This window comes from Chelmon rostratus, chromosome 1 (genome assembly GCF_017976325.1).
Source record: "Chelmon rostratus isolate fCheRos1 chromosome 1, fCheRos1.pri, whole genome shotgun sequence".
NCBI classification, from domain to species: Eukaryota; Metazoa; Chordata; class Actinopteri; order Chaetodontiformes; family Chaetodontidae; genus Chelmon; species Chelmon rostratus.
In genome coordinates, this window is record NC_055658.1 from 13,250,054 (window position 1) to 13,277,493 (window position 27,440).

Genomic DNA, 27,440 nt, shown 5'->3' on the forward strand with positions numbered 1-27,440 from the left:
TTGTTAGAGACACAGTTCATGTAAAGGACTTTGTAATCAAGAACTGATAATGATGGATAACTTTGTTATGAAAGTACAAGCACCTCAGTAGTGCACTTCAGTACAGAACTGGAGTAAATGTATCTGGTTACGTCCATCTCAGACAGAAGTTTGTGTGTGTGTGTGTGTGTGTGTGTGTGTGTGTGTGTGTGTGTGTGTGCAATATTAACTCCACCATCATACTAAAAATTAAATTAAAATGTGGCTACCATTTTGGCAGTATTGGCAATAGCAGAATAAATTAATAATTAGACAGCCTATGGTTGTTTTAGAACATCATAAATTATGTTTTACCAGCACGATTTGCTACATTCATAATTATAAGTATGGTGCCCACACTCTCTGCTCCTGGTTTAGGGTTTATAAGCTACGATTTTCTTAAGTCACCCACTGCTGTTTTATTGTAGCTACACAACAAAAAAACAGGTTGACAGTGGTTTCAGTTTAAATACCCAGGTCAACTAGATGACCTTCACAGTCAAATCCTGAATAAGAACTTCATTGCAGAGAAAGTTTTAGGAGTTTTCGTATATTGGGTGTTATTTTTGTCGAAATGGGTTAAAACACTCAGACCCATGTGTACTCACAAATACACATGAGAAATTAATCAACTGTTCAGCGGCAACAATACTTTACTGAGTGAAACATACTCACACTGTTAGCAGATGTTGTGTATCTTTGATTGGGATGGAATTACAAAGGAAATGAGGCCTGTGGTTTTGAACAGGGTTTCCTCTCCCTGTGTGTGCCTTTGTGTGACTGCTAGCTTGCAAACATCATTTTCCTGTATTTCGCATGTCAGCGAAATGTTCTGTTGCTATAACCGCCCGTCATAGTAGTCCCAAAATAGTGCAGAGATTATTGTTCCAGAAGCCCAGCTGACCCAATTTCAGATGTGTGTCTGTGTGTGTCTGTGTGTGTGTGTGTCTGTGTGTGTGAGTTGCTGCTGCTGCTGCTGCAAGGTTTGTTTATTACTGAGGGTAGTCGACCTTCCTGCCACTTTGTTTGGTGTGGTGAGAGGTGGGAGTTTAGGGGAGGTTGTGCAGAGCAGTAGCAAAGAGGGAGTAACAATGAGCTATAGGAGAGAGAGAAAAGACGCTGTGGTTCGCTCTGTCTCTCATGTCTCTCTTTCTATACACCAGTAGAAGGGGAGCAGTACATCCTCTGTAGCTGTGTGCCTCTCTGGTTGGCTGCCTGGCTGTCTTGACTTGACTGACTTGACTGGAGGGATATAAATAGCAGTCTTTGAATAGGATAACTGCAGAGGGAAGGGGAGGGGGTGGGGGGAGGGGAGGGGAGATGGAAGTGGCGCCAGAGAAGATAGGAGTGCCAGTGTCTCAGAGTAAAGAAAAAAATGATGCAGCCATGGTCTCATCTGTTCACTCACTCAGTCAGTCACAAGGATGATCATACTTGGACGCACTCAGAAGAAAAAGTGCATTATGGAGGAGTGAATTGAGGGATGGAATATATGATTAATTCATGGCCTTGTGAAGCAGAAGGCCTCTCTTCATGACGGAACGCAGTGGATAGTGATGCACATGCTGTTGCTGTGCACTTGCATACAGGTCAAAGTAGATTGAGAACACAGAACACATTAAACTGTACAGGACTCTCTGTTATATACATTAGTTCATGTTGAGACTGATCACTGGTACCAGGTAGATTTGTTGTTGTTATTGTAAGAAGGCTACGGCCCATCTTCTTAACTGGCTATGGGAGGGATCCCATGAATTAGGACAGGGTAAAGCCCACAATTACAAGGGGGTGGCTAGCTATGGCGGTAAGTAGCTGTTTGGGTTTTTGTTGAGACGTGCCAGTCACGTTCCTGAAGACATTCCTCAGCTGTTCCTAGCTCTCTCAGTACCCCACAACATTGTGGTTAGGCAATGTCTGTCCTGTTGTCATTCCTAAGTTCCACTATATGGCTCTTCAGTTGTAATAAGGTTGATATGAATAGTGTGTGTGCCTCTGTTGTTGTGACAGATCGTAGTTCCTCTTATGTTAAATTAGTAAAGATTGCCAAGCATGTTTGAAGGTATTTGGGCAGACCTAGCTTGCTCTTTGGGTCCAGCCTGGAAAACAGATAAGCTTTCTGCCTGCCACAGCTGCAACCCAGCCTGCTGTCCTCCCTCTCAACTGCTCTTCCACCAGAGCAGGGGTGTAATGGTTGAAAATAGAGTGCTTGATGTACCGCTAATGGCTGCATTGTCTGGCAGTGTGTAAATGTGTTTTCAAAGAAACGTAGTGGCCAGTTGCTAACTTCCCCCACCATCTCTTTTTTTCTTTCCCTTTGTTCCAGACGGTTGATGACGATGCAATGGCAGCGTGAATGAAGCTTGGCGTGGGGAGAGCTGAACGATGCCCAAAGGTGGGGGTTCTAAAACCCCCCAGCTGGACCACTTCCCACTCAACACCGACATGGTGGAAAAGCAGGGTGGGAAGAAGGTAAGACTTAAAAACCTACCAACACACACTGTGCCCAATAACCAAATGTTTGTATACAGCATATAATCCCATCTTCAACTGCTGTTTGTCCTTGAAACCTGACACTAAACCACTACATCTGATCAACAATCATTAAACCTCAGAAGGATTTACAGACAGTAAAGGAACCTAAGACAGAATAAATAAGAAATTGGTTTGGAATGGCAGCCAGACTATCCTTCAACCAGAAGGCCTGGGAACAACAACAGAAAGTATTCCTCCATCAAAAATATCCCATGTGAGTGAATTAATGGTGCTTAACAAATATCTGGGTACCATGAACAAGATTACTGTTGCTTATGTCACTTACACTTTGCAGAAGCTTTGTCAGTAGATTCATGTGTGTGATGTACCAGTGACTAAATACCACCTGAATGCCTACGAAATTAAGGCCCATGTTAATGCACAATTACACTATTACATAACGGATTGTTGGATACTGATGGGCACAAAGAATGTAGTGTTTGTGTCCATGAAATTCAAGCAAAGGAAGGCTGAACTTCTCAGCCACATTCAGAGGCACCTTTGGAATCAGCCAGTCTTGTTGGCTTGTCAAGACATATTCAGCCTGGAAATGCAGGCTGTGAACGTAGCATCTCCTTAATTTGACACAGGTACAGTCATGTTGTTTGCAGGAGAACAAAGTGTTGGGCGCAGCTTGATGATGTCATGGTGGGTGCCAACTGTTAAACTACCAGCAGCAGCACCAAGAGGTGAAGAGAGAAGAGGTACAGCTTATGCAGGCATGGATTTACAGCCCTCTGCAAAGGATTGCATCAGACTCTGGAAGGGAGGGAGGGAATGAAGCGCATAGGGGTGGGTGGAAAACGGAGTGAGACGAAAAGAGCAGGCATTGCTAGGAGACCATCAAACGGTGTCTTATGAAGGCAGATCTGAAAAAAGTCCCTTGTTGTAAAAGCTTTCTTTAAATTTAATTCAGCAATAAACAACTCACTCTGGAGATATTCATTGGTGATTTTACCATTTTCTACCTAGATGCACACTTACGGTATGTTCTCTTAAGGAAATCACTCCCTTGCATCTTGGTTTCCATGCTTAGATGTATCGTAAGTTATGCACATGCCCAGATGTGTGCATCATGCTTTTACATGAAGTGTGTGTTCTCTTGTAAGAGCCTTTGTGTGGATGAGTGGAGATGCAGCCGGAGAGAGGAAGGGAGAGAGAGAGAGAGATCAGCTAACTGTAGCTGACACTGTTTGTCTCTACTGTACCATGACATCATAGTCTTATGACTGGGGCAGGGCAGGGGGAGGAGTTCAAAGAGTCGACACATAATGGAAAACCTGCCCTGAGGATAGAGAGAGATGAGTAGGGGACAGAAGGTAGGACAGAGAAATTAAGTGAAATACACACTGTATTTCAGCACATTAGAACTGACCTCCTCCTGCATTTCCAGTATGAAACCATAAACCTTCTGTACCAATTAAAATCATCTTGACCTTACAGTAAAATACACACATCGTGTTGTACACGCAAAGACACTACTTGAAATATTCAGGTATTGACGACTAAAAGTCATCGTCTGTTTTTTAAATGTACACCTCTGGATGAATGCCGTTACCTCCTTTCTTTTTTTATTCATACATCTGTACACTGTACACACAATTAGGATAAAGGTTTCTATTAAAATTTGAAAAGAATTTGAAACATGTTTGGTGTGAATAGCTTTGAATTAAGCCTTCCTCCCATCCCCCCACCCTTCTTCCCTTTCCTCTGCAGACCATTTCCTCTCATGTTGAGCAGTGTCCTACAGTGTTTTTTTTTTTGTGTGTGTGTGTGTGTGTGTGTGTTTTAACTCTGTGGCTTTGCTTGCTTTGTTCAGTGATGCTCTGTTCTGTCATTCATTGAAACTTCCTTCTGGCTGCTTTTTTCCTCCCCCCGACCCACTCCACCTCACTCAACTACCATTTTATTTAGTAAAAATAACGAGTAATTGCTAGTGAAAGCTTCTCTGTATTTGCTGCTGTTCTCTTTGTAATTTGGAATGCTCTGAATCTTTTCACCATTGGTCAGACAGAATAAGAAATTTTAAGCAATCATTTTGAGCTTCAGTAACTTCTGACCAATCAAGTGATCGGTTAATTAATTGTTGATTAATATGAAAATATGTACTACGGAAAACTCAATTGTAACCCTACAAGAATTCAGGAATAACAACTCCAGACATAAGTATTTGCCATGTGTTTTCAGCTGTAACTGTGGTAGAGCTGCTAGTCTGGATAAGCAAGTCACTGTCACTATCAGATCCAAATACAAAGAAACAAGTTGGACTAACACATAAGTATTTACATCTGTTGATAGCAGATACACTTGGGCCTGTGATTGTTTCCAGCAGCTGAAGACCACAGAGCCGAGCAGGCGTCAGCTTAGCCTCCTCTCTCTGCGTCTGGCTCTTTGTGCTGTGGCTGGGGAGCCAGGAATCTAAGGAGGAAACTCCATGGAAAAGTTTTGCTCTGCGAAGCCCATAATAACTAAAAGAGTCAGGGCAGAGAATAGCACCAACTACAGGAGGAGGCCGCAGGATCCACAGTTAGCTCATTCTTTTATTGGCCTGTATCTCTTTTTAACTCATCATACTTGTTGTTCACGTGAAAATAGATATTAAGCTTACAGTGTCATTTCTTTATTCTGATTAAAGCTGTTTGTCTAAATCATGTTACTTAGTGTTATGATTTGTCTCTTTCACAGGAAAAAGTGTTGTCAAACAAGACGCCCAAATTGGATCGCAGTGATGGGGTCAAAGAGATGAAAGAAAAGGCCCCTAAAAGGAAGCTGCCCTTCACTGCAGGAGCTAATGGAGACCAGAAAGATTCTGATTCAGGTAAGAGAATATTGGAATTTGTTTACTCCCATGTCCTGACACCTCCACCCCCAAGTGACTTTGAAGTGGGAATCAAAGAGGAATAGGAGTTATTACATCTCATCCTCTCAGGTTTGCAGGAAGTACTTGGGCGTGCTCTGTGAAAGGGGGTTGGGCTTTGTTTAGTGAATGGGCTCCCAGCTCTAGCTTCAACTTAGCTGTGTGTCGGTGGCAGAACCGAGGAATTGGTTCAACCAATCGCAGTCTGAAAGGAGAGGAAGACCACACAAAATCATGATCCAATTAAATGGGAATTTGTGTAACGTACAGGCCTGACCAGGTCTTGCTTTGGTAAGGCTCCGGCTTTGTGTTTTCTTTAATTAGGGAGAGAAGGACTACTGCTCATGCTTGTTTGACTTTGGGCTTTAAGGGTTCAGGATTTAGTTTGTTGATAATGGTCCAACTCAGAGGCTTTGGTAACAGCCTTCATCATCAGTGCTGGCTGAGCCGCTACATTGGTTTATGTTCTGTGATTACAGGAATGTAAGGCTAAAAGTGTGCGTGTTGCAACAGATGGCTATTGTGGTTTGGGGTCGATTGTAGTAATATTTGACATCTATTTTGTAGACCCATGGGGTTGTCTGTAGTTACTCTGTAGCTCAAGATGATTTTTAAATAAGTGGAAAGATTGAGAAACTAACTTGTTTCCTCGTTACTGCACTAATTGGCACTCTTGAATCCCTGTTGTGTTTGTGTCTTTGCCTACGTACATTTATGTTGCAAAACTATTAAGTGTACTGAATAATGTAGCTGGTTGTAGATAATAATTTTATTCTCCTTTATTCTCATTAGCTGGTTTCATATTTTTTATTTGTTGGCTTTCTTAGGCTAACTCTTGTAGCTTTTTCAAGAAAACAGTCAACCCCAACCCCCCCCCTCAGTGAGTGGAGGTGTGAACTCTCATCCCAGAAACAATAGCTTGACAGTCCGTCTCTTAACATGCTAATTGCTTGATTTGTTATTGGGCTGGGCTACATGGTGTTTCAGCCCCTAACTCTCAACCTTACCTCTCTGCAACATTCTGAATGAAAGTATCTCTCTAGAAGTGTCTTTCTTTTCTTTTGTTTACAAACTGTAGTAAGTTTGCAGGTCTCATGCCATTACATAATCCTCACCATTTATACAGTCAAGTTGCTAGCATCTGTCTGTCAACTTTGTACTTCAAGTTTATTGGTATCTGTTGCATAGTTTCATCAGTGTTGGAGTAATGTTATTTGCTTTCTACCTATGTCCATGCACATTGTTATTCAGGATGTGTTTGCATACCTTTCTCTGTTGTGCATTAAGTTTTTTCTGCTTATCCACATTTTATTGTAAAATTTTATTGCTTGCCCTTTCAAGTTCTGACCCTGCTGGGTCAGTGTCTAGCCCCTCTGCAAGATTTTACACCTTTGGCACGTCACAGCCCCCACCCCCAACTCAACCCCACCGTACTACCAGCTCTCCTCTGTATCTTGATGGAGATTAGCTATGACCACGGGGTATGGTATTATATACCTCCTTGGCACCAACTAAGTAAACTCTTTGAAAAAACATTGCCATATATTTTATCCACTATTTTTTGTAACTACTAACAGCATGAATTGAAAGTATAGTGGAAAGGGAAAGTAATAAAGGGAAAATAATGTAAAATATTTAATTCTGCTGAAAAGTAATGTAAAGTTAGACCGAAGAATAATACAGCGTTTTATGAAATGAGCTGGTTTTGTCTTTTATATATTAATATTTTAGGTTGCTGATTTCTGTATATTAACAAACATGCACAAGGGAAATAACAAAATCTAGTGATTGTCATCAGTTTCTACTTGGCTTTCTTTGGTTCCCCTATTAAATGTCACAACTATACAGTTTGGTCCTGTGTTAAAATCTAGTGTTGGAAATCTTCTGATGAATGTCAAATTAATCTGGAGGCTCAACTCTAGCCCGAGCTTGGGCTGACATTAAATATTATGAATATGGTATTCATAGCATTTCTCATTTCTATAATGGCAGACAAGGCCTTTGCAGTAATGCTGATGTTGTTTATATGCATTGCCATCAACTCCACCTCTAATTAGTATGCATGCGCAAGTTGTCTGCTGAGTGTTTACAAATATTACAAGAGCCTCTAAGTGAGCTAGAGGACAGAAAGGAATCTGTAGTTGCTGTACGCCCGTGGACAGCACACTGCAGATCATTCAGGTTGAAGTTAATCAAAGCCCTCCTTCGCAGAATCGCCAAGCCTCCCTTGACCTCCTCCTGAGGAGCGCTAGACAGCAGCATTCCTCCCTCCTGAGGTCATCTCCTTCCGCTGTTCTCTCCCCTCTTCCTCCTCACCACCGCAATCCATAGCTGACTTCAGGGATAGATGGAAGAATAATCTTACCAGATTAAGACTACGCCCACACTAACAAGGATCATTCTGAAAATTCTGTTTACATGTGAAAACAACTGGCGCATTTAGGTTGTTTTTGTGAAGAGCTCCATCCTCACCGAAACACCAAAACGATGTAAAAAAAACACTTGTTTCTTCCTGCTCCTGCTCCTGCTCTGCTTTTAGTTGACAAACAATGAAATTATGAAATATAGACATCATCTAACTAGGAGTGAGACAAACTGCCCGATGACTTCATTCTGTCGCCTCATGCTGTGTCTGATCACTTAAACTGTGTGTGACAGCAGCCAAACAAACAATTCTGTTTGTAAACAAGCTATTTCAGACTTAGAGTTACTGGTGATGTATTTTTTTGTTTACTTGTTTTTTGTAATTTGTAGGCAGAGATTATCAACTAATCAAATTATTGGTAATGAAAATAATTAAAAGCTGCAGCACCAATATTTTTATGCATCTCCATCAGACAGTGATTTAATTATGGCTGAAAAGTTCTACCTAAAATCTGTAACGAGACAACAGCAGTATATCGTGTGATCAGCTAAACTGCCATTTAAAATGAGGAATCACAGAAGCCGTCCTCTCAGCATCACTGCCACACAGCAACTCACCATGTCTGAGCAGACCTGTGTCATACCTTCCACCCTGGAAGCACGTTGAATTGTTTTTGGGTGTCAAAATGCCCACTTAGAAGTCAGTTGTTCTGTTGTGTGTCTATGGTTTCGTAGCTTACTATAATGTGCTCAGACTGAGTCACTTTGTTCTTTTTGGCAGCCTGCTAAGATAATTTTTTTATTGTTAGGTAATTTTAGCGCCATTGGTTGTGCGACACAGGTATGATGGTCAGGTATGTGAAAGTTGAAAGAAGGTGTGAGCTGAGCCATGTAAAGTGGGTTCCACAGCTCTTTGGCCCACTCAGTTTTCCCGCTTGGCATCTTATGACACACACAGATTAGTTTTTCTGTCTCACAGACTCACACTGGCTCACAGTGAACAGAAGCTGTACACTTACTGCGTAACTTATATAAGCAATATTCAACAAATGTGCCAGTTAGACAGAGAAGACAGACAGAGCATCATACACCCCACTATGTTCATACTATATATTTATGAGTCTCTCTTGCTCAATACAAAGCATTGACAAAACATCCTGTTGGCCACTTCCTGCCTCGTCTCCCTTAACTTCCTGTTTATGCAATTTTTATTAGTCCCTAAGCAGAACATTGTTTCACTCTAACGTGCTGCGGTCAGACCTACCTGGTTGGGCTGGTTAGAGTGGTTCTACTTGTCGTGGAGTCTGTTTGCTAACTGAACCTCTTTGTTTTGGCATTGGACACTCTATTATTTTATTCATACTGTATTAAAATATACCCCTATTATAACCGGACATTTATGTTTGATGTGGTCGCCTCCCCTGGCTCAGGTGGGCAGTCTATTCATGGCCTGCTATCCCTATCTATCTAGCTTGCTTTCTTTTTTTATTCTCTGTTTCGCTTATCTTGTTTGTCAAGTTTCAGGCATTAAGGAGAGTAAGGTTTCAACCCTGTCTGTAAGCTGAGTAATATCGGTTTACTGAGACACATAAAAAAGCCCCTGAAGTGTTCCCTAAATAGACATCCAACAGAAATACTGTACATACTGTGGGAGCAGGCACACTGTGTTGTGCAGTTATTTGTTCATTTGTGTAATTCAATAATCCATGTATGTATTTTTTTTTATTCAAGTGATGTTGAATAATTGTAGTCATACATTGGACACAGTCTTGTTTAATCAAGCCCTAACTGTTTTAAGCTGTATCTTTCTTTTACTTATCAGGGTGATTAACCAAATACAAACCTTATGAAAGCAAAATCATATCCGTGCCTTAATAAACAAGCTGTGTCCTATTTTCTCACAACATCCTGTCAAATTAAATTCACACACATTTGTACAGGCAGTGGTTGCCAGGTGAAGAGGCCATTTTTGACATTTGTACAAGTTGAAGCTTACAAATTGTCAGTTTTAAACAGTGGTCATACTTGCTCCAATTGTCCCATGTGCTTTTTGATTTTTGGTACCTGGGGTTTGATCCATGTCAGAGATTAGTCACTTGACGAATCTTATATTAGTGACTTTGGCCTTGTATGTCGTTTAGTAGCAGTCCTCTGCATGTGTGCATTAGGGTAATAACTGCCTTCCTGGTTCCCAATCTTGTAAACTAAGCCTGGAAAAGCTAGCATAGCACTTTCTCTGTTCTGCTGCTCAAAAAACATGTTTGGACTGCGTCTGTGGTTCCTGCTGTTAAAGTCCTAGCAGAAGGAATGTGTCTAAATGGCAAATGCTTTAGAGAACGTGAGAGTGTATCAAAGAGGGGTGGGGGCACATTAGCTGTAAGTGTTCACAGATGTTAGTGAAAGTTCATCAGCTCTGTACTAGTGACTGGAAAAATCTTTTCCTGGAAAGCCTTTAGCCACCGGAAGCTTGGGCCGCCATGCTTCCTTCTTGCCTTATTTACTTGTGTGTTTGTGGCCTTGAGCATGCAACCAGTCTTGAAAGGTCCCAAAGAAATCAGACTCAGACACATCTACTGCTCTGCTGGTGTCTCTGTACATACAGCTTTTTTCAATTTGCTGTTTCTATTTCTCTCTTAGTGATTGGAGTCTCTGTTGTTGCTAGCATTTTCTTTCCGTAGGCTGTGGCATTTGTTCCCCCTCAATGATGAAGTGTTACGGTCATGTGTAGCTTTACTCTCTGTAAGGGTCATCAGATGGCATGTTGCCACTGAAAATAATTGCTGGGTGTGTCTTTGGAGAGCAGCTGCTTTTGTCCAGTAGCACCATGTCTCCAGTAAGCCTGGCAGGCAGGCAGGCATGTGGTGACCTTGGCAAGGCCACGTTGAATTGAAATGTAAACCAACTATTTCGTAATAACTGTGGTACTGCCAAGTCACACCCTCTTTCCTCTCTTCTCAACTCGGGCTGATTGGCTTGGAGACAGACAGGCAGACATAAACATACTGCTTGCTGGCCCCTCCCTTCCTTAGAAGCAGCTGGATAATAACACAAAAGTCACCCCCTGCTACCACCAAACCTCACACACTGGGCTACATATACAGTCTGTAGTATGTGAACAAGCATATTTAGTTGTTCTTGTAGAGGTTTATTTAGATGATAGGCATGCAAACTAGCTAACTTTTTGCCATGGAAATTCTAAACGAGAGGGAAAAGTGTGTGTGGTAATGAGAACACCATTTATTAAATCACTGTAAATTTAATTCTTTCAGTGCTTTTGTTATTGAGTATTGACTAAAAGATACTTTAAAAAAACAAAACAACATTTAAAATTAGTCCTGCTGTTGTCATATGTTCAAAATTATTTTGAAAATTGTCATAAGTACCAAAAATGCTTCAGTTTTAATGGAAACACTATGCAATAATGTGGCCTAAAGATAATACCCAATGATAATTAACAAGCAGTCATAGTAAGAGTGGGATATATTATAAATTTAGAAATGAATGAGTTACACAATAATATTGAATGTCTTTTGTTGGTATAACACTACGAAAACACCCATTACTCTCCCTTTCAGAAAGATTCAGTCAATTAGGTTTTTTCTGTGTGTGCATGAATAAATGTGTAGTTAAGTGCATGCATACATGTGTATCTCTGTGAAGCAATTAGATTAACTTTGCTTCTCTCACTTTCCTTACAGAGAAACCAGGTCCAGAGCGGAAGCGCATTAAAAAGGAGCCCACCAACACCCGGAAGGCGGGCTTGCCGTTTGGAATGGGGATGCCAGGGATCCGGGCTGGGTACCCCCTCTCTGAGCGGCAGCAGGTGGCCTTGCTCATGCAAATGACAGCTGAGGAGTCCATCAACAGTCCAGGTGCGTGCTTATCATGGAGACCACGTCTTCTGTGGACGGTGCTGGACAAGGAAAGAGGGATGGGAGGGTACATTTTATGTAGACGCGGTTTGTGTGTGTGTTTAAGAGCCATGAAGGTGGGCTTAAAGAGAAAGAGGTGGGGGGCTGAGCCATGGGGTTAATTGTTTTTGTTTATTTTCTGTAGGTTGAGCTCATCGTCTGACATTATGTTTTGCCACATCTTAGTTATAATCTCCCTCTGAACAGGACCATTTGCTCAATTTTAATCTAGTTAAACAAGGTAATCCAAGTTAATTCTCATTGCAGCTGCAATGTAAACCTATGCTGTCAGTCAGAAAAGGTTTTTTCTGTCTTAGAAGCAGTAGAAATGCAGTAAGGGGCTGTCAAAGGAAATGAAACCAAATCTCTCTTAGTCTGAAACCAATGGTGCAATCTTAGTATCTGAGTGAAATCACAACAAGCAAAAAAAAATGCAAAAGGCCTGCAAGCATTTTTTAAAATTTGTTATCTGATATCCTCGCTGCTGTTACCTGATTATTACCTTACTTTTACCTTTCAAATGGTGCGGGGGTTTTTTTTCTGGTACACAAAGCCATTTGGCTGTAAATCTAATCTAATCCAAAAATAGCATTATTGTTTCAACATTGTAATTATATGTATAACATTGTCTCTTACTATCATTATTTGACATAGAATTATATTGGTGAGAACCAATGCATAGCCATTTTTATTTTTTATATATTAATTCCTTTCTTGCATGCCTGAAGGCCGAGACATAGATTAAGTGAGTGCGTTTCAAATATCATTTGGGACAATAGCTGTGCAAACTCAATAATGTAAATGTGATTAAGGCTTGGGTTTAATCTTGTAAATGTGATGAAATGAGCTCAAGTGAAGTAGGTCCCACCATTCTGCTGTTGATTGCTAGAGTAAGATTGCCCCCTTCTGGCTGTAAGCACTTCAAACAAACAGGGGTACATAAAACTGTAACAATAAAAGCAAATTCTAAAAAAATATCCCATAAGAAACTGCTCTTGTGTTCAAGTGAAGTGTCCATCTCCTACCTACAGACACAACACCAAAGCATCAGTCACAATCCAGTCTGGGTCAGAAGGGAACGCCAAACTCTGCATCTAAAACCAAAGACAAAGTGAATAAACGGAATGAGAGAGGCGAGACTCGGCTGCACAGGGCAGCAATCCGTGGAGAGGTACGCCGCATTAAGGAGCTCATCAGCGAGGGAGCTGATGTGAATGTAAAAGACTTTGCAGGTGAGAGGCTCTTTGTATAGGCTGTCCTGTGCTTTGTGGATGTAGCAGTAAATGTTCATTCATATGTTGCATGCACCTCTCACACAGTAATTCTTCTTATTTTTAGGCTGGACTGCATTGCATGAGGCGTGCAACAGGGGGTACTATGATGTGGCCAAGCAGCTGCTGGCAGCCGGAGCAGAGGTCAACACCAAGGGTCTGGATGATGACACCCCTCTACATGATGCATCCAACAATGGACATTTCAAGGTAAAAAAAAAAAAATGCTTAGTCAATAAAACCATCTCATGTTTGAATGCACTCAACATTATTACCAAAATAGGAAAGAACAAAGTCATATTTCAAAATTCTGATTCTGAAAATGGAAATGCGAGTTGACAGTATCTAGTCTTACTCTGACTTTCTGTCAAGTTTACTCATGTGTCATGCATATGAACAAATAATGACTGTAAAGCTAATGACTTTGTAACATTTGACCTTTAAATTCTGAACCACATCAGAACTTGGAAATATCACCTCCGGAATTGGGATTTATATTGAATATTTGATTTCATTTGTTTCAGGTGGTTAAGCTACTTTTACGGTATGGAGGGGACCCACGTCAAAGCAACAGGAGAGGTGAAACACCGTTGAAGGTTGCCAACTCTCCAACAATGCTGAATCTTTTGCTGGGGAAAGGCACTTACACCTCAAGTGAAGAAAGTTCATCAGGTATGTACAATTGAATCTTTGAGCCACCTAATTACATGACTTTTTAAAAAATGATGTAAGTTATTCGTGAAGATGGGGTTGTGTCGCAATGTTAATTGATTTTACCTCTCCTCACTCTCCAGAATCTTCAGAGGAGGAAGACGCCCCTTCATTTGCCCCGTCCAGCTCTGTTGATGGCAATAACACAGACTCGGAGTTCGAGAAGGGCCTGAAGTCGAAAGGGAAAACCGTAGACCCTCCTAAATCTGCTGTCACACCCGTCAAAGATGAATACGAATTTGATGAGGATGATGAGGAGGAACGTGTCCCTCCTGTGGACGATAAACACCTCTTGAAAAAAGACTTCCGTAAGGATTCCATCAGCAAGGCCAACAACTTCATCTCCATACCCAAGATGGAGGTCAAAACCTATTCCAAAAGCAACTCGCTCACACCAAAGAAAACTGTCAGGCGGATCATCTCTGACAGTAACAGTTCAGACGAGGATGATAGGACGTTGTGTTTCACGCCAGCGCCTACGCCGCGGCAACAAGCCCAGCAAACAAATACCAAGACTAGAGACTCTGGCAGCATGAGCTCTAAACAACAGAAAGACAAGAATAAAGTCAAAAAGAAGCGGAAGAAGGAGAGTAAAAATAATGTCAGTAAAGAGGTCAGGTTTGGCAAAGTCAATGACAAATTCTGTACATCTGACTCTGATTGTGGCGATATGGAGAGTGAGGATGATAAGGGCTCAAATAGTATAAAGGACTCTTCTGCAACGAGCCTAAAAGAATCCCCTGGCTTTAACGCATCCTCCTCCTCTTCCCATGGAAACTTGAACTCTCAAAAACAAGTACCATCATTAGCCGAACAGCATCCAAAGCAGTGGAGGACAGATGGCTGGAAGACTGTGTCATCTCCTACATGGTCAGACGTCAGTTCTCTCTCAGATTCAGTCAGAACAAGACTATCCAGCGAATCTGACTACTCCTCTGCTGATTCTAGTGTAGAGTCAATAAAACAAGTTAAGAGGAAAGTGCAGGAGAACAAAAAGAAGAATAACAATGTGCACAGTAACACAGTAGACAAGAAAAATTCAGAGCTCTACAAAAACTCCAATGCAGACAGTGCGGTTTCCAAAACCGATGTAGATGGGAAAGTGCTGAAAAAGCACAAAGTGAAGCACAAGCACAAAAATAAGGAAAAGGACAAAGCTCCTAGTCTAGTGCTTAATCAAGACATGAATGAGAAATTTGTCAAGAGCTATTCTTTTGATTTCGATGATTCAAGGCAGAAGTCCCTAATTGTTGAGTCAGACTCTCCAGCCGAGAGCAAGGTCAAGTTATCCAAACACGAAAAAGACCATTCGAAAAAGGAGGATAGGCTTTTGAAAAGCAAGTCTGAAGATAAGGATTGGTCATCTGGAAAAGACCTTCATAGAACGGGAAAAGAGGAGAAAAATAAGAAAACAAAGGACTCCACCAAGGACAAGACAAATAAGGAGGAGAGGGAGAAGCCTGTGAAATCTGACAAGGATAGAAATGTCAAGGAGAAGGATAAGCCCAAGGAGGATAAACAAAAGGCTCACAAAGAGGAGAAAAAGAAGAAGTCCAAGGAGAAGTCATCCTCAAAGGCAGACAGGAAGAGTGAGCAGAAAGAGGAAAAGCATCTAAAGGTGGACAAGGAGAAAAACACCAAGGAGGACAAGGAGAAATGTAAAAAAGACAAAGCACAGAAGGAAGAGTCTGAGTATGAAGGCTATGACGTTAACAACCGCTTCCTCAACCTGGAAGACACAAAGCTCAGTGCCTCAGATGACCACCATGACAGATGGGGCTCCGAGATGTCCTCTGACTCCTCCCTCTATGGAGAGGACAGCTGGGACGCTCCTGTCAAAGAGTACAAGGAATACAAAGCCAACAACTCTGTTAAACTGATTGTTGAGACTGTAAAGGAAGAGACCAGGAGGAAAGAAAACAAAGTCAAGGAAAAGAAATCAGATCACAATGAGAAAAGATCAGACAAAGAAGCCACTTCTAAGAAGAAAGACAAAGACTCTTCAGAAAAGACAAATGAAAAGAAAAAGGACTGGTCAGAGAAACAAAAATTAAACTCCGGTCACTCAGCTGAAAAAGAAAAGAAGCGGAAGGAGTCCACAGATGTAGTCAAAGACAAGAAAGACAAGGATTCTCTGGACAACAGTCGAGACCGTAAAGACTCATATGAGTTCATGAAGGAAAGAAAGGACATAAAAATCAAGGAATCTATAAGAGATGAATATGGCAATGATACCTTCTTCAAAGACATTGATGCTGTCGGTAAATCGTGTGAAATCAGAGAAAGAAACCACTCTGGAAAAGAGAAAGAAAAGAAGGGTGAAGCAGTGGAAAAGCGAGAAAAGACGAAAGCTGACAAGCACAAAGAGAAAATAAAAGATAGAGGAGCTGATCAGGAGAAGGATAAGAGTGAGAAAAGCTCAACAGAAAAAGCTGTCAAGGACAAGGATGCAGACCGCAGCACCAAAGACAAGAAGGAGGGAGCCAAAGACAAACACAAAGAGTCGCATGGCAAAGACAAAGATCGAAAGATATCTTCAGAACAGACCAAGGACAAGAAAGAAAAGGCCTCTCAAGACAAACATACTGAAAGGGAGAAGGATTTCTTGGAGGTAAAGAAGGAGGAAAGAAAACCTGAGAAAATCCGTGAGAAAACGTGGTACAAGATCGCTGACATATTCACTGATGAAAGTGATGATGATGAGGACAGTTACAATGGTGGTGTTGCACTCGTGTCTGACTCCATCAGGAAAGACTCAACACCTGATCAGGATGAGCTGGATCACTTCCCATCAGAAAAAATGAGAAAATCTTCTGCAGAGGCTAAACATAATGCAGAAAAGGTGAAAGACAAAGACCACAAAGAAAAGAAGAAAGAAAAGGCCACATTTGACACAGGTAAAGAGAGGAAAGGCTCCCTGGAGAAACACAACAAAGATAAGAAAGATTCTGTAGATGCGAAACACAAGGAAAGAAAAGACAGAATGTCAGTGGACTCAAATCAAGAGAAGAAGAATAAGCAGAAACTGTTAGACAAAAGGGACACAAGTGAAGAAAAGACAAAGAGCAAATATAAAGACAAGCTGGACCATTCTAAAGAAAGGAAACCATCAAAAGGCAGTGGTGAGAATGAAAAGTCCCTCTTAGAAAAACTAGAGGAGGAAGCAATGAATGACTACAAGGATGACTCCAATGACAAGAACAGTGAAATCTCCTCAGATAGTTTCACTGACCGAGGTCATGAGCCAGTCCTCACTACTTACTATGACTCCATCAGCCTGACTGATGTGTCTGAGGACAGGAGAGACTCCCTGTCCATATCTACTCCTCAGGACAAGTTCAGAGAGAAAGAGAGGCATCGACATTCCTCCTCATCTTCGTCCAAGAAAAGCCATGACAAGGAGAAAGAAAAGGTCAAGAAGGACAAAGGAGACAAACGTGACAAGACAGAGGAGATCAGAGAGTCCTACAGCCGCAGAGAGAGCCTACCTTTTGAGAAAGAGCCCATGCCTCTAGAGGCAGACCCTTACACATTTCCATATGGGGGTAAGGGAGACGGCGAAGACGACTTTGAGAAAACATTGGAATTTGAAAAGGAGATGTCCAAAAAGGACAAAGACAAAGCAACTGGTGTCATCAGTGACAGAATGAAGGACAAAAAGAAAAAGGAGAAACATAAGGAAAAAATGAAGGAGGAGAAAAATAAGTACACTGATGGCTTTGGGTCATTTAAACACTCCAAAGAGGATGTGAAGTCAGGGTTGAAAGATAGCCCACAGGTCACTGTTCTGAAAGACAGGTCAAAAGAAGACAGTCCTAAATTTGATATGAAGAAAGACAGAAATCGGGATGCTTTGGACAAAGACAACAGGATGGACCACAGTAAATCCAAGACTAAGGATGAAAATGAAAAGCTCTCTCAGTCTAAAGACACAGTGCGTAAAGATAACCGTCCCCGTGAAAAACTGTTGGTCGATGGTGACTATCAAATGACGAGTTTTGGTCAGATGTTGAGTCTAAAAGACCAGGAGATTGAAGAGCGCCACAAGAGACATAAAGAGAGGATGAAGCAGATGGAGAAGCTGAGACCCAAGACAGGGGACCCTAAACTCAAGGATAAAACCAAGTCCACAGAGGAAGTACGGAAAAACCGCAGTGAGCTATCGAAGAAATCCAACAGTCTGGAGTCTGGTCTCAAAGAGAAGAAGCTGAAGGATGTGGGTCTCCCGGCCCAAATGATGTCTCCTGGCAGGAAGTTCCAGCCTACTGACAGTCAAAACTCAAAGGACTGGCTGGCTGGCCATCAAATGAAGGAGAACCTCCCAGCTTCTCCCAGGCCAGATCAAAACAGGCCGACTGGTGTCCCCACACCTACGTCTGTCATCTCCTGCCCCAGCTTTGAGGAAGTAATGCAGACTCCACGCACCCCCTCTTGTAGTGCAGAGGATTACCCTGACATTATGCTGGATGGGCTGGACTGCCAGAACTCATCAGCCATGACTATGTCAATGAACGCCTGCTCCCCATCCTTCTTTGAAAGGTATTTAAATGTACAATGGGTTACTGTCTGGTCATTTCTGTTCACTGTTTAATATTCATATTTAATTTTTTTCTAATTTCTTGCCTCTCTGTTGTCCACCCAGCAGGTACTCTAACTCCCAGAGTTTCCAGGAGGGTACATGCCCTACCCCTGCAAAGAACCTCCAGCTGCCACTTGTCAGCCGATCTGCATCCTCTGATGTTCGCAGGCCTCTGGAGGAGGAGTTCAAGGCTGAGGCTGACAAGTTCCTTCGACAACAGAGTGATCCAACAGCTGAATTTGATCCATCACCTTCCTCCCAAACTCTAGAAGACAAATCAGCAACTGTGGATAGGCTGGAGTGCCTGTCATCTCCCTATTTCTCCCCAATAAGAATGTTGTCCCCTCGGCGGGAGCCAGCCCATCCCACACCAGATGTGGCAGCACCAACTCTTGCTGGTATAGAGGGTAATGAACACCTTCCTGAAAATGTGTACAACAGTTTCTTGCCCAAACCGTCTACACCGGTTCACAGGCCAGACCCCCAGGAACCCTGCTTCGACATAGCTGCACCACCTACCCCAGCTCCTGCTGCTTTGCCACCTCTTGACATTGATGACATTTCTGAGCCTCATCACAGTGAGCCTAACCTGGTCCTCTCAGATCTTCCCTCTGTCACAGAAGAACAGGAGCATGAAGAGGAGGATGATGAAGAAGAAGAGGATGAGGATGAAGAAGGTGATTTGGGTGATATGGGTGATATGGATGAGAGAGATGATGGAGACCACTGTGCAGTGGAGGATCCGGAGCAAACAAGAGAGCCATGTTCCTTCTCCCCTCAAGTTGAGGACCCTCTGAGGAAGAGCTGGCCTGCTGAGTCTCCAGACCGGCAGGATCCAGAGGTCCATCAGCTCTCCCCCACACACTCTGCTCCCAACCATGGCGAGAACTGTTTTGATCATAGCATGGGTTGGAATGCTGATATGGACCTCAAATCTCCCCACAGGACGTATGGGGAGATAGAGGCGGCCGTCTCCAAAATAACGAGTCCTTACTCCCATTCAGACAGTGACATGCAGCACTTGTCTGGACACCCTTCTGTCACTCCCCCGTATGCCACCTGGAATAGGTGGCACAAAGAGGACCCAGAGGACTTTGATGAGCAGAAGGAGGCTGTGGCTGACATCCCCTCTCCAGAGAGGCCTGACACAGCTATTGATGGAGAATCCAACTATTTAAACACCTCATCATCTTCTAACAGGCTGGAGTCATTCTTCCAGGAATGTAACAAGCCTAGCATAGAGGAAAGTCACCAGATAGACACAGAGTCAACATGTGTAGAACCAGACAGCAGACAGACCACGCACAGCTTCAGTGCTACCACTGAGGGCCACATGGCTCCAGCTGTGGGGCCTGAGCCTGTAGTGCCCTGGGCGGACCCATTCTCAGCTGATGCAGATGAACTGGATGACCTGGGACCATTCTCCTTGCCTGACCTACCACTACCAGACAAGTCAGAGGAAGCCGAGTCTCGAGGCCCAGAACTAGCTGACCACAACAAAACTGTGCCGACCCACATTAGACATACCATTACAGACAGAGATGACCCAGATATAATGGAAGTGGACCTGCCAAGCCTGGCTAAGACTGCATGCCCTGCGGGAGACCTAGGTTTAGGGGAACCCACTGGACAGGACTTAGTTGTACCATCACCTCATGCCAGTTTCCCGCAAGAGTTGGACCCAGAACCTCAGAGTGTGCCAGTCCATAGCTCTCTATCTCTGACACAGCAACAGGGCAGCATGTTGGAAAGAAAAGGACCTTACGGAGGACCCGATGAGTCGCATCCCAATATGTTGTATTCGTCTGTGAAATCAGATGCCAATCAGCAACATCACATACAGATCCACTCCCTCACTGAGTCATTGCAGTTACCCATGGATTCAGTGTCTGCTGTCAAATCAGAGGTGAGACAGGAGGAGATGCCCGAGCCCGTGGCAGAATCCGTATCATGCAGTCCTCTTCCTCAGCTCCCAGTGGCAGCCACCCTCTCTAGCACAGTGGAACTACAAGACACTCTGGAGACCAAACTAACACCGGTAACTCTGACCACTGTGTCCGCCACTGTAGATATCCCCAAGAAGGTGGATGAAATCCCTCAAAGGATGACCCGCAATCGCGCCAAGAACAATCCCTCTGCTGCTGTTGTCCCCCCTACCTCCAGCATAGTAACCTCATCTGCCACTGCCACCCCTGTGACAACCAGTGCAGCAGTGAGCATTAATCCAGTTCCCACTAGAACCCCGACACCCACCTCAGTCTCTTCCCTCACAGCTCTTAAGAAAGACAAAGAGTCTGTCCTTAGTGTCTCCTCTACTCCATCTAATTCAACTCCAGCAGTGTCTGTACCTTCGTCTGTGACAACGTCTGCGCCAGTGGTTCTCAGTAAGACGACAAAAGGTCGCCCTCTCCCCTTGGACGAAGAGGAATCTCAGACCCAACACCCGCGGAAGAGGAAATTTCCACGTTCTGCTGGGCAGCAAGTCCAGGTCCAGTTGGTAAACACAGCCATGCAGCAGACCAGGGAAATGATTCAACAGACTTTGGCTGTAGTAGTCAATGCCATCAAGCTGGATGATATTGAGCCCTACCACAGTGACCGTTCCAACCCTTACTTTGAGTACCTACAGATCAGGAAGAAGATCGAGGAAAAGCGGAAGATTCTGTGCTACATCACCCCACAGGCCCCACAGTGTTATGCTGAATATGTGACTTACACTGGCTCCTACCTGCTGGATGGCAAGCCCCTCAGCAAGCTTCACATACCTGTTGTAAGTTGTGGTGTCTTTGACTTTCCCCTAATCATACAGTCAGTGTAGTGATATGCATATGTATACAATGCATAAATACTATTTCTTATTCAAGAATTAGAAACAAAGATTGTTTTTAAACGGTCTGTTTATTTAGGGGTCAATGTAATTAATACTCTGTGTTGTGTTTCCTCATCAGATTGCCCCACCTCCATCGCTGTCAGAACCTCTGAAGGAGCTCTTTAGGCAACAGGAGGCAGTGAGGGGGAAGCTCAGGTTGCAGCACAGCATAGAACGCGTAAGGAATACACTCTCTGAAACATTTTTTAGGCTTATTTTCTATCCTTAATTCATGCATTGCTCACTCCCTGTCCCTGCATTCATACATACAGCTACACACATATGCACTGAACGCTATGAGCACTTCTTTGATGAAACATCAAAGCCTATTCTTAATAGAAATGCAAGTGAAATCTGCATACCCCCTAGTAATATGCTGAGCCAGAGCGAAATGCAGACACAAATCTGTTTCATCTCTCTCCCTAACTAAGTGACGACCATTTCTGTGAAACAAACAGCAGCATTGTTGATCGTTTCTGTTAGCCCGATGGCCAACAATAAATGTAAATTTCTTTTCTTTCTCTCTTTTGCTTACTTTTCACAGGAGAAGCTTATTGTTTCCTGTGAGCAGGAGGTTTTGAGGGTCCACTGCAGAGCGGCCAGGACAATAGCCAATCAGGCTGTGCCATTCAGCGCCTGCACCATGCTTTTGGACTCTGAAGTATACAATATGCCATCAGAGAGCCAGGTAGGAAATGTACAAATATACCCTTAAGCGTCAAGTCAATTCTAACTGAATTTATTGGAGGCAGTTAAACCTAATCTATTGCTTAATCTACATTGTAACTCTGTGTATGTTCTCAGGGTGATGAGAACAAATCTGTGAGAGATCGCTTCAACGCTCGTCAATTCATTTCCTGGATCCAGGACGTGGATGATAAATATGACCGCATGAAGGTAAATATCGGCACTCTGTATGTGCTGTTATGTCTTCAGTCAGAGGCGTTAATACCAAAATTGCATATATACCAAGCTCATTTATGCTTGGCTTCTCTTCCCACAGACATGTTTGTTGATGCGGCAACAGCACGAGGCAGCAGCCCTCAACGCAGTGCAAAGGATGGAGTGGCAGTTGAAGGTCCAGGAGCTGGACCCAGCGGGGCACAAGTCCCTCTGCGTCAACGAAGTGCCATCCTTCTACGTGCCAATGGTCGATGTCAACGACGACTTCGTCCTGCTGCCTGCGTGACACACCTGTGCTCACAGATGGAGAGCAAACTTTGTCTGAATCACTTCTTCTCAAAGAGACTTCGTTGAATAGAACGAATGGAAAGGGCTAGCAAGTTTGAAAGAGGACTTTAGACAGGAAAAAATTATATTCTATAGAAAAAGAGTAAAGAAAAACTTGCCCTCGATTCCCTTCCGTGAAGAAGGAAACATGTTTTTACTGGGGAAAAAGAAAATACACAACTTGCACTTTCATCCTCAAAGTTTTTACGCTTTTGTTTGATCAGAGTGTGAGAAGCAGAAACAGTTTTTGCTTTGAGGCTCTGACATCGGGACAAAGCTCCTCAATGCTCAGTTACAGTGAGACAGGGGACAGAGATATATTTTCTGAGTTCGTTTTTGGTCCCTGCTTCAATAGACCCACCACCACCACTGGGAGGAGGTATCAGAGAAGAGCTCTCCCAACAGCGTGGTGCCTGTCCTGAGGGAGGACTGAGGAGAAGCCTCCCCTGTTGACCCAGGGCTCCTGGTGGCCCAGGAGAACTAGTCCGAGTACAGTGCTGACCCAGAGGAAGTCAAAGGAGCCGTGGTGCATCATGTGGATCTTAAATGTGAATCTACAGCAAGACAGCTGGGATGGACAGACCAGGAAGCTAGAACCAGCCGCTGATGGTTTTGGGGCTATAAGACCATAAACCCAGAGGACGCCCTCTCTGTTCACACTGCACCAGGCCTAGCTAAACAATAGTGCAACAGAGCCTGCAGCAGGTTTGAGTACAGCAGAGGATTAGCGATGTGTGTGCACGTCAAGGCCCAGTGTCTGAGAGGACGAGACTGACCCCGCAGCTTCTCAGCCTGGCGAAACAGAAGAGGACAAGCACGGATCTCTGAGGACAGACCGGAGTGTTCCTCAGCCAGCCTGCTTGCTCCAACACAAACACATCAGACCGCCATGGACTGCAAAAACACCACAGGAAAACCAGAAGAAACAAACACAACGAATGTTGAAATTCAAAGAGACTATTGAGAAATTGTGGTTTGGCAGGAGGAGAGAAATATTGTTTTTGTCTATTTCTTTACTTGGGCATTTCATTGTTTCTGAGGAAGTGACTTGAAACACTACAGAGCCAATATTAGTTTAATGGAAAAAAGCAAAAGAAAAATGAAAAAAAGTTGTATTCCGTAAATTATGTACAGTTTTTATATTCGTTAACCAATGTATTCTTGCTGCCTTCTAGATAATTTATTTTGCCACACATTACTGCACAGTTGTAAATAACCTATGTACTGTAATATCACTCAGTTAAGTGTAAAGAAAAAACATAAAAGAAATAAAAAGTATCTTTTTATGTACAGTTCACTTTTGGGCAGCACTTTCCCCCCCTCATATCCATGGGCCAAAATGTGTACACATTTCTGTCAGTATTTGAAAGACTCCAGTGCACAGTTGTATGATCCCATGTCTAGATTCAGTCCAGGATTAAGTAAGGCAACTCACCTGGGCGCGGATCACCACAACTCACAAATAGCTGACAGAGAACACTTCTTGATTAAACCGGCCTCCCACCGGCCAATCACCATATAGTCCCTCAGATGTAGCAGAATAGTTGTTGAGGATTTATTTAAAGAATAGACAGAGGATTATTATTCATTGCTTTACTACACAATTATATCTGAAAAAATTCGAACCAAGAAAATGCCTTTTTCAGTGAAAAAAAAATGTACTCATTGTTGGGCAAAGTCACATAGATATATATGGGTGGGATGAAAGTTAGAGAGATGTCATTCACGAGCAAAACCATCGCATTAACGTAGAATGGTTTTAAACTGATTTTCCATGTTTTTAATTTACAAAAATTGGATTGAAATCATTTCTAATCATCACAAAGCATCATTGTCTAAATCCAACAGGACACGGGTCTTTCAGACATGCTCTGTTCTCCCAGCTTGTCTGGTCTTCACAGTAAATGGACTGAAGAGTCCAAACAGCTACTGAAAGGTTTCATTCCATACTGACTTTTAACTTTGTTTTGTCAGTCTTCCCCTTGTCAAATGTTGGAGAGCAGCTTATTTTCTAGGTGCAGTTCCAACTTTTAGTCACTGGATGGCGCCAGTGTGTCAGAAAAATCACGAACCGTATTTGGCTTTGCATGAGACCTGTGGCCTTTCAATTGAATGGGTGTTTTTAAATACATTGAAATTTTATTATAGCCTATAGGGAGTTCAGTTCCCTTATGTGGTTTCAGTACAACACCTAGATCAGTTTGGTAGTTAGTTGGATAACGATAGGCTGAATAGTCACATCAGCCTTTTTATCAATGTTTAATCTACAAGGGGTTTGGCTAGTGTTGTCAGGGATTTTAAATGTTAGGTCACTTCCTCATATTACTCTGTTGTGTGTTGGCATTTGCCGTAATCATTTTCTTGTGTCAGGCCCAAACAGACAGTTACGAGACTTAAATCTCCTCAGAATGAACCAAAAAGTGGACAGACATGAACACAAACAGTGGAGGGGAAAAGAAATAGCTTCATGCTGATTTTTTTAATTGTCCTCAATTTAAAAATCCCATTGAAATGTTGATTTGTGATGACTTGTATTGATTCTCTATTTTTAATGGGTTTTGAAGAGCTTTCCCAACCTACCACATAGGCTGCCTGTCTGTGTGTGAGAGCTGCTCATGTATCCTGATGGCAATATTATCTGAAACTTAAGTTATTTACACACTGTCAGTCAGCATAGCTGTGTATGGTATGTCTAGTCAAGTGCAATGGTTGTTGCTATTACACTGTGCAGACAAGGTGGCTAGGTGTATAGTCCTGGATATTTTTGAGAGATACACACATCTTGGTTGGTATACATATACATACATATTTGGATACAAATAGCCAGAAATTTGGTTTTTAAACCCCTGTTTGTCATGTTTTTTGTTTTTATTTTGTTGTTGGTTTCTTACACCTTTTTGGGGAGGAGTGTTAAGGGTGTCTTTAGTTCACAGAATCCTTGTGTGTTTTTTAGCTCAGTGTATGTAGTTTTGAATGTTGTTGTGTTTATCTTAGGGGTTTTTGTTCCTGTATAAAGCATAAACACCAGTGGCATGTCAATCACGTTGCTTATCGAGCAGAATGTATACCGTTACTATGCCCTGACCGACCACACCCTCTCACTATTGTTTACAAGACATCGAAGTGTGTTTCCGTTTCATGTGTCACCTTTTTTAACGGTTTCAGCCCGGCCTTTGTTTTTACTTCTGTAATCAGTCATTTATTTGAACCACAAAGGCTTGAAATGGTGATGGTTGACACAACTGACAGGCGAATTCTTCTCCCCCCAGTCTGCGGTACACCGCTGCACAGAGCAATAGACTAAACACATCCATCCGCGTTGACTCTCCAGTGTGAATATTCAACTAACAAACGAGTGACATATGAATAAATTGAATACAGACACAAACACACATCAGTCCTCAGATGCACAGTAGAGCACTTGGCCGTGGTGATACAGATGCTAGCCTGACACCACCTCAGTCAGCAACATATTACCTCTACTCTCCTCACATTCACTCATAATGTTTATTTTAGATTTGTTATTTGTTGTTTTTTCTTACTGGACATAAATATACATAATTGCTATTTTTTCAATCTATAGAATCACGATTTCAAGCCTTTTTTTCTAGTTTTTGTTTCTTTTTGTTTTATTTTTTAATTAAAACCCAGACTGTAGCTATTTCTTTGTTTCTTTTTTAGAGTGGAAAATGACTAATAAAAAGCATGGAGAACTACTCTTTAAATGGTGAGAAATAACCTATTTATTATCTTTTTGTTTTTTTCTGACACCTGTGGTATGTTTTGAGTTGAAGTTGGTCTCCGCTGTGTAAATTTTCCTCCTTGTAATGCGTGAAAGAGACATACTGTACATAGCTCTGTAAATAAAACCTCCCAGGACGTTTTGCACCCTCCTCTTTGTACTAGTCTGAAAAATTGCGTAGAATGTGGGGTTCTAACAGCAACAAGCTGCGTGCGCTTGCTGCAGGTGATTATGATGTAACAATGTAACATTTTTTTATTTGTACAATGTAGTTTATTTGTGTACATATTGTTGGAGCAGCTAAGAGGGGGGGCAGGGATATATGAGGGGGTTGTTGATGCTATTGTCAGTGCTGTAACAGAAATCCAGTACTTTCACCTCTAGCTGTTGTTGATTTCCTGCAAAAAAAATAAAGAAAAAAGACACAAAAAAAATAAAAATGCGAGAAACTGAAAATGAGGATGGATGGGAAAAAAAGACTAAAACTGAAAAGTAAAAATTCTAAATTGTTATTTTCTACAGTTGCATGTACAGAGAGCGCGAGAACTGCTGTTGTTCCTCAGAGATTATGTTCGTTAATAAAATTTTGAAATATTACCAGCCGTCCTCCGGTTCTTGATTTAGTGTTGCGTTGTCTGTGTCGTGATGGAAAAGCTGTATATGTATGTGTACCGCATCATTAAGTTGCCACTGACTATTTCTTACACACCCAAAATATATCCACTCAGAAGAAATAATAAATGTACGTTTAAATGATGAACATTATCCTAATATAATGATGAACCACATTATTATAGGGGTCTTGTTTCATCCAAGAAGCATGTTTATACTGATAGCGGCCATGTTTGGTGTCGGAAATGTTTGGCATTATGGCAGTCTGAGTGTTTGAAATGCCTTCTCTGACACTGCTCATCTTATAGCTGCGAAGAGTTCAGTCACTCAGCCTGAATGTCTCTGGCAGATTTCTGTTCATATCATTATTACCTCTCTTACCTCTCGCCTGTCATATGATAAGGAACTGCCCAAATTTATCAACAGCATAGACAGCCACTGTCACGGGCCTATTTCTGTGTGGGTCGTCACCTGGATGTGCTGTCAACAGTTCCTTGTGACTTGTTCCCTCTACTGTTGGGAATGTGTGTGTTGACTCAGTGCTTCCTATCAAAGCCAGATGGAACTGATCCAAAACTGATCCCCAGACAGCGTAAAGTATCACTTAACACTAAACCCTTTTTCTAGGATGAATTTCAGTTTGACATGACTGAGTCAAACTGAGGATAATAAAGTTTTTGAGCAGCATAAAGTTATCACGTGCTTCACATCAAAATGAGAACACTTCAGGACTGCAAATGTAAA

At 42.4% G+C, this 27,440-nt stretch overlaps 1 protein-coding gene across 2 annotated transcripts in view; it reads left to right on the forward strand.

The window, feature by feature from the left end:
• ankrd11 (ankyrin repeat domain 11) overlaps positions 1–26,681 on the forward strand; it is a 97,945-nt gene extending 71,264 nt beyond the window's left edge. Inside the window, exons 3-14 of one of the 2 annotated variants that reach the window (XM_041960785.1) lie at positions 2,342–2,487; positions 5,236–5,368; positions 11,470–11,643; positions 12,714–12,914; positions 13,021–13,163; positions 13,478–13,625; positions 13,748–18,203; positions 18,307–21,013; positions 21,192–21,290; positions 21,657–21,800; positions 21,917–22,009; positions 22,116–26,681. In XM_041960785.1, the coding sequence (XP_041816719.1) occupies positions 2,401–2,487; positions 5,236–5,368; positions 11,470–11,643; positions 12,714–12,914; positions 13,021–13,163; positions 13,478–13,625; positions 13,748–18,203; positions 18,307–21,013; positions 21,192–21,290; positions 21,657–21,800; positions 21,917–22,009; positions 22,116–22,301 (8,571 nt within the window). In that variant the 5' untranslated portion in view covers positions 2,342–2,400 and the 3' untranslated portion in view covers positions 22,302–26,681. The remainder of the gene's footprint in view (positions 1–2,341; positions 2,488–5,235; positions 5,369–11,469; positions 11,644–12,713; positions 12,915–13,020; positions 13,164–13,477; positions 13,626–13,747; positions 18,204–18,306; positions 21,014–21,191; positions 21,291–21,656; positions 21,801–21,916; positions 22,010–22,115) is intronic. The other variant, XM_041961600.1, reaches the window with a different exon arrangement.
• Positions 26,682–27,440: the final 759 nt, after the last annotated feature.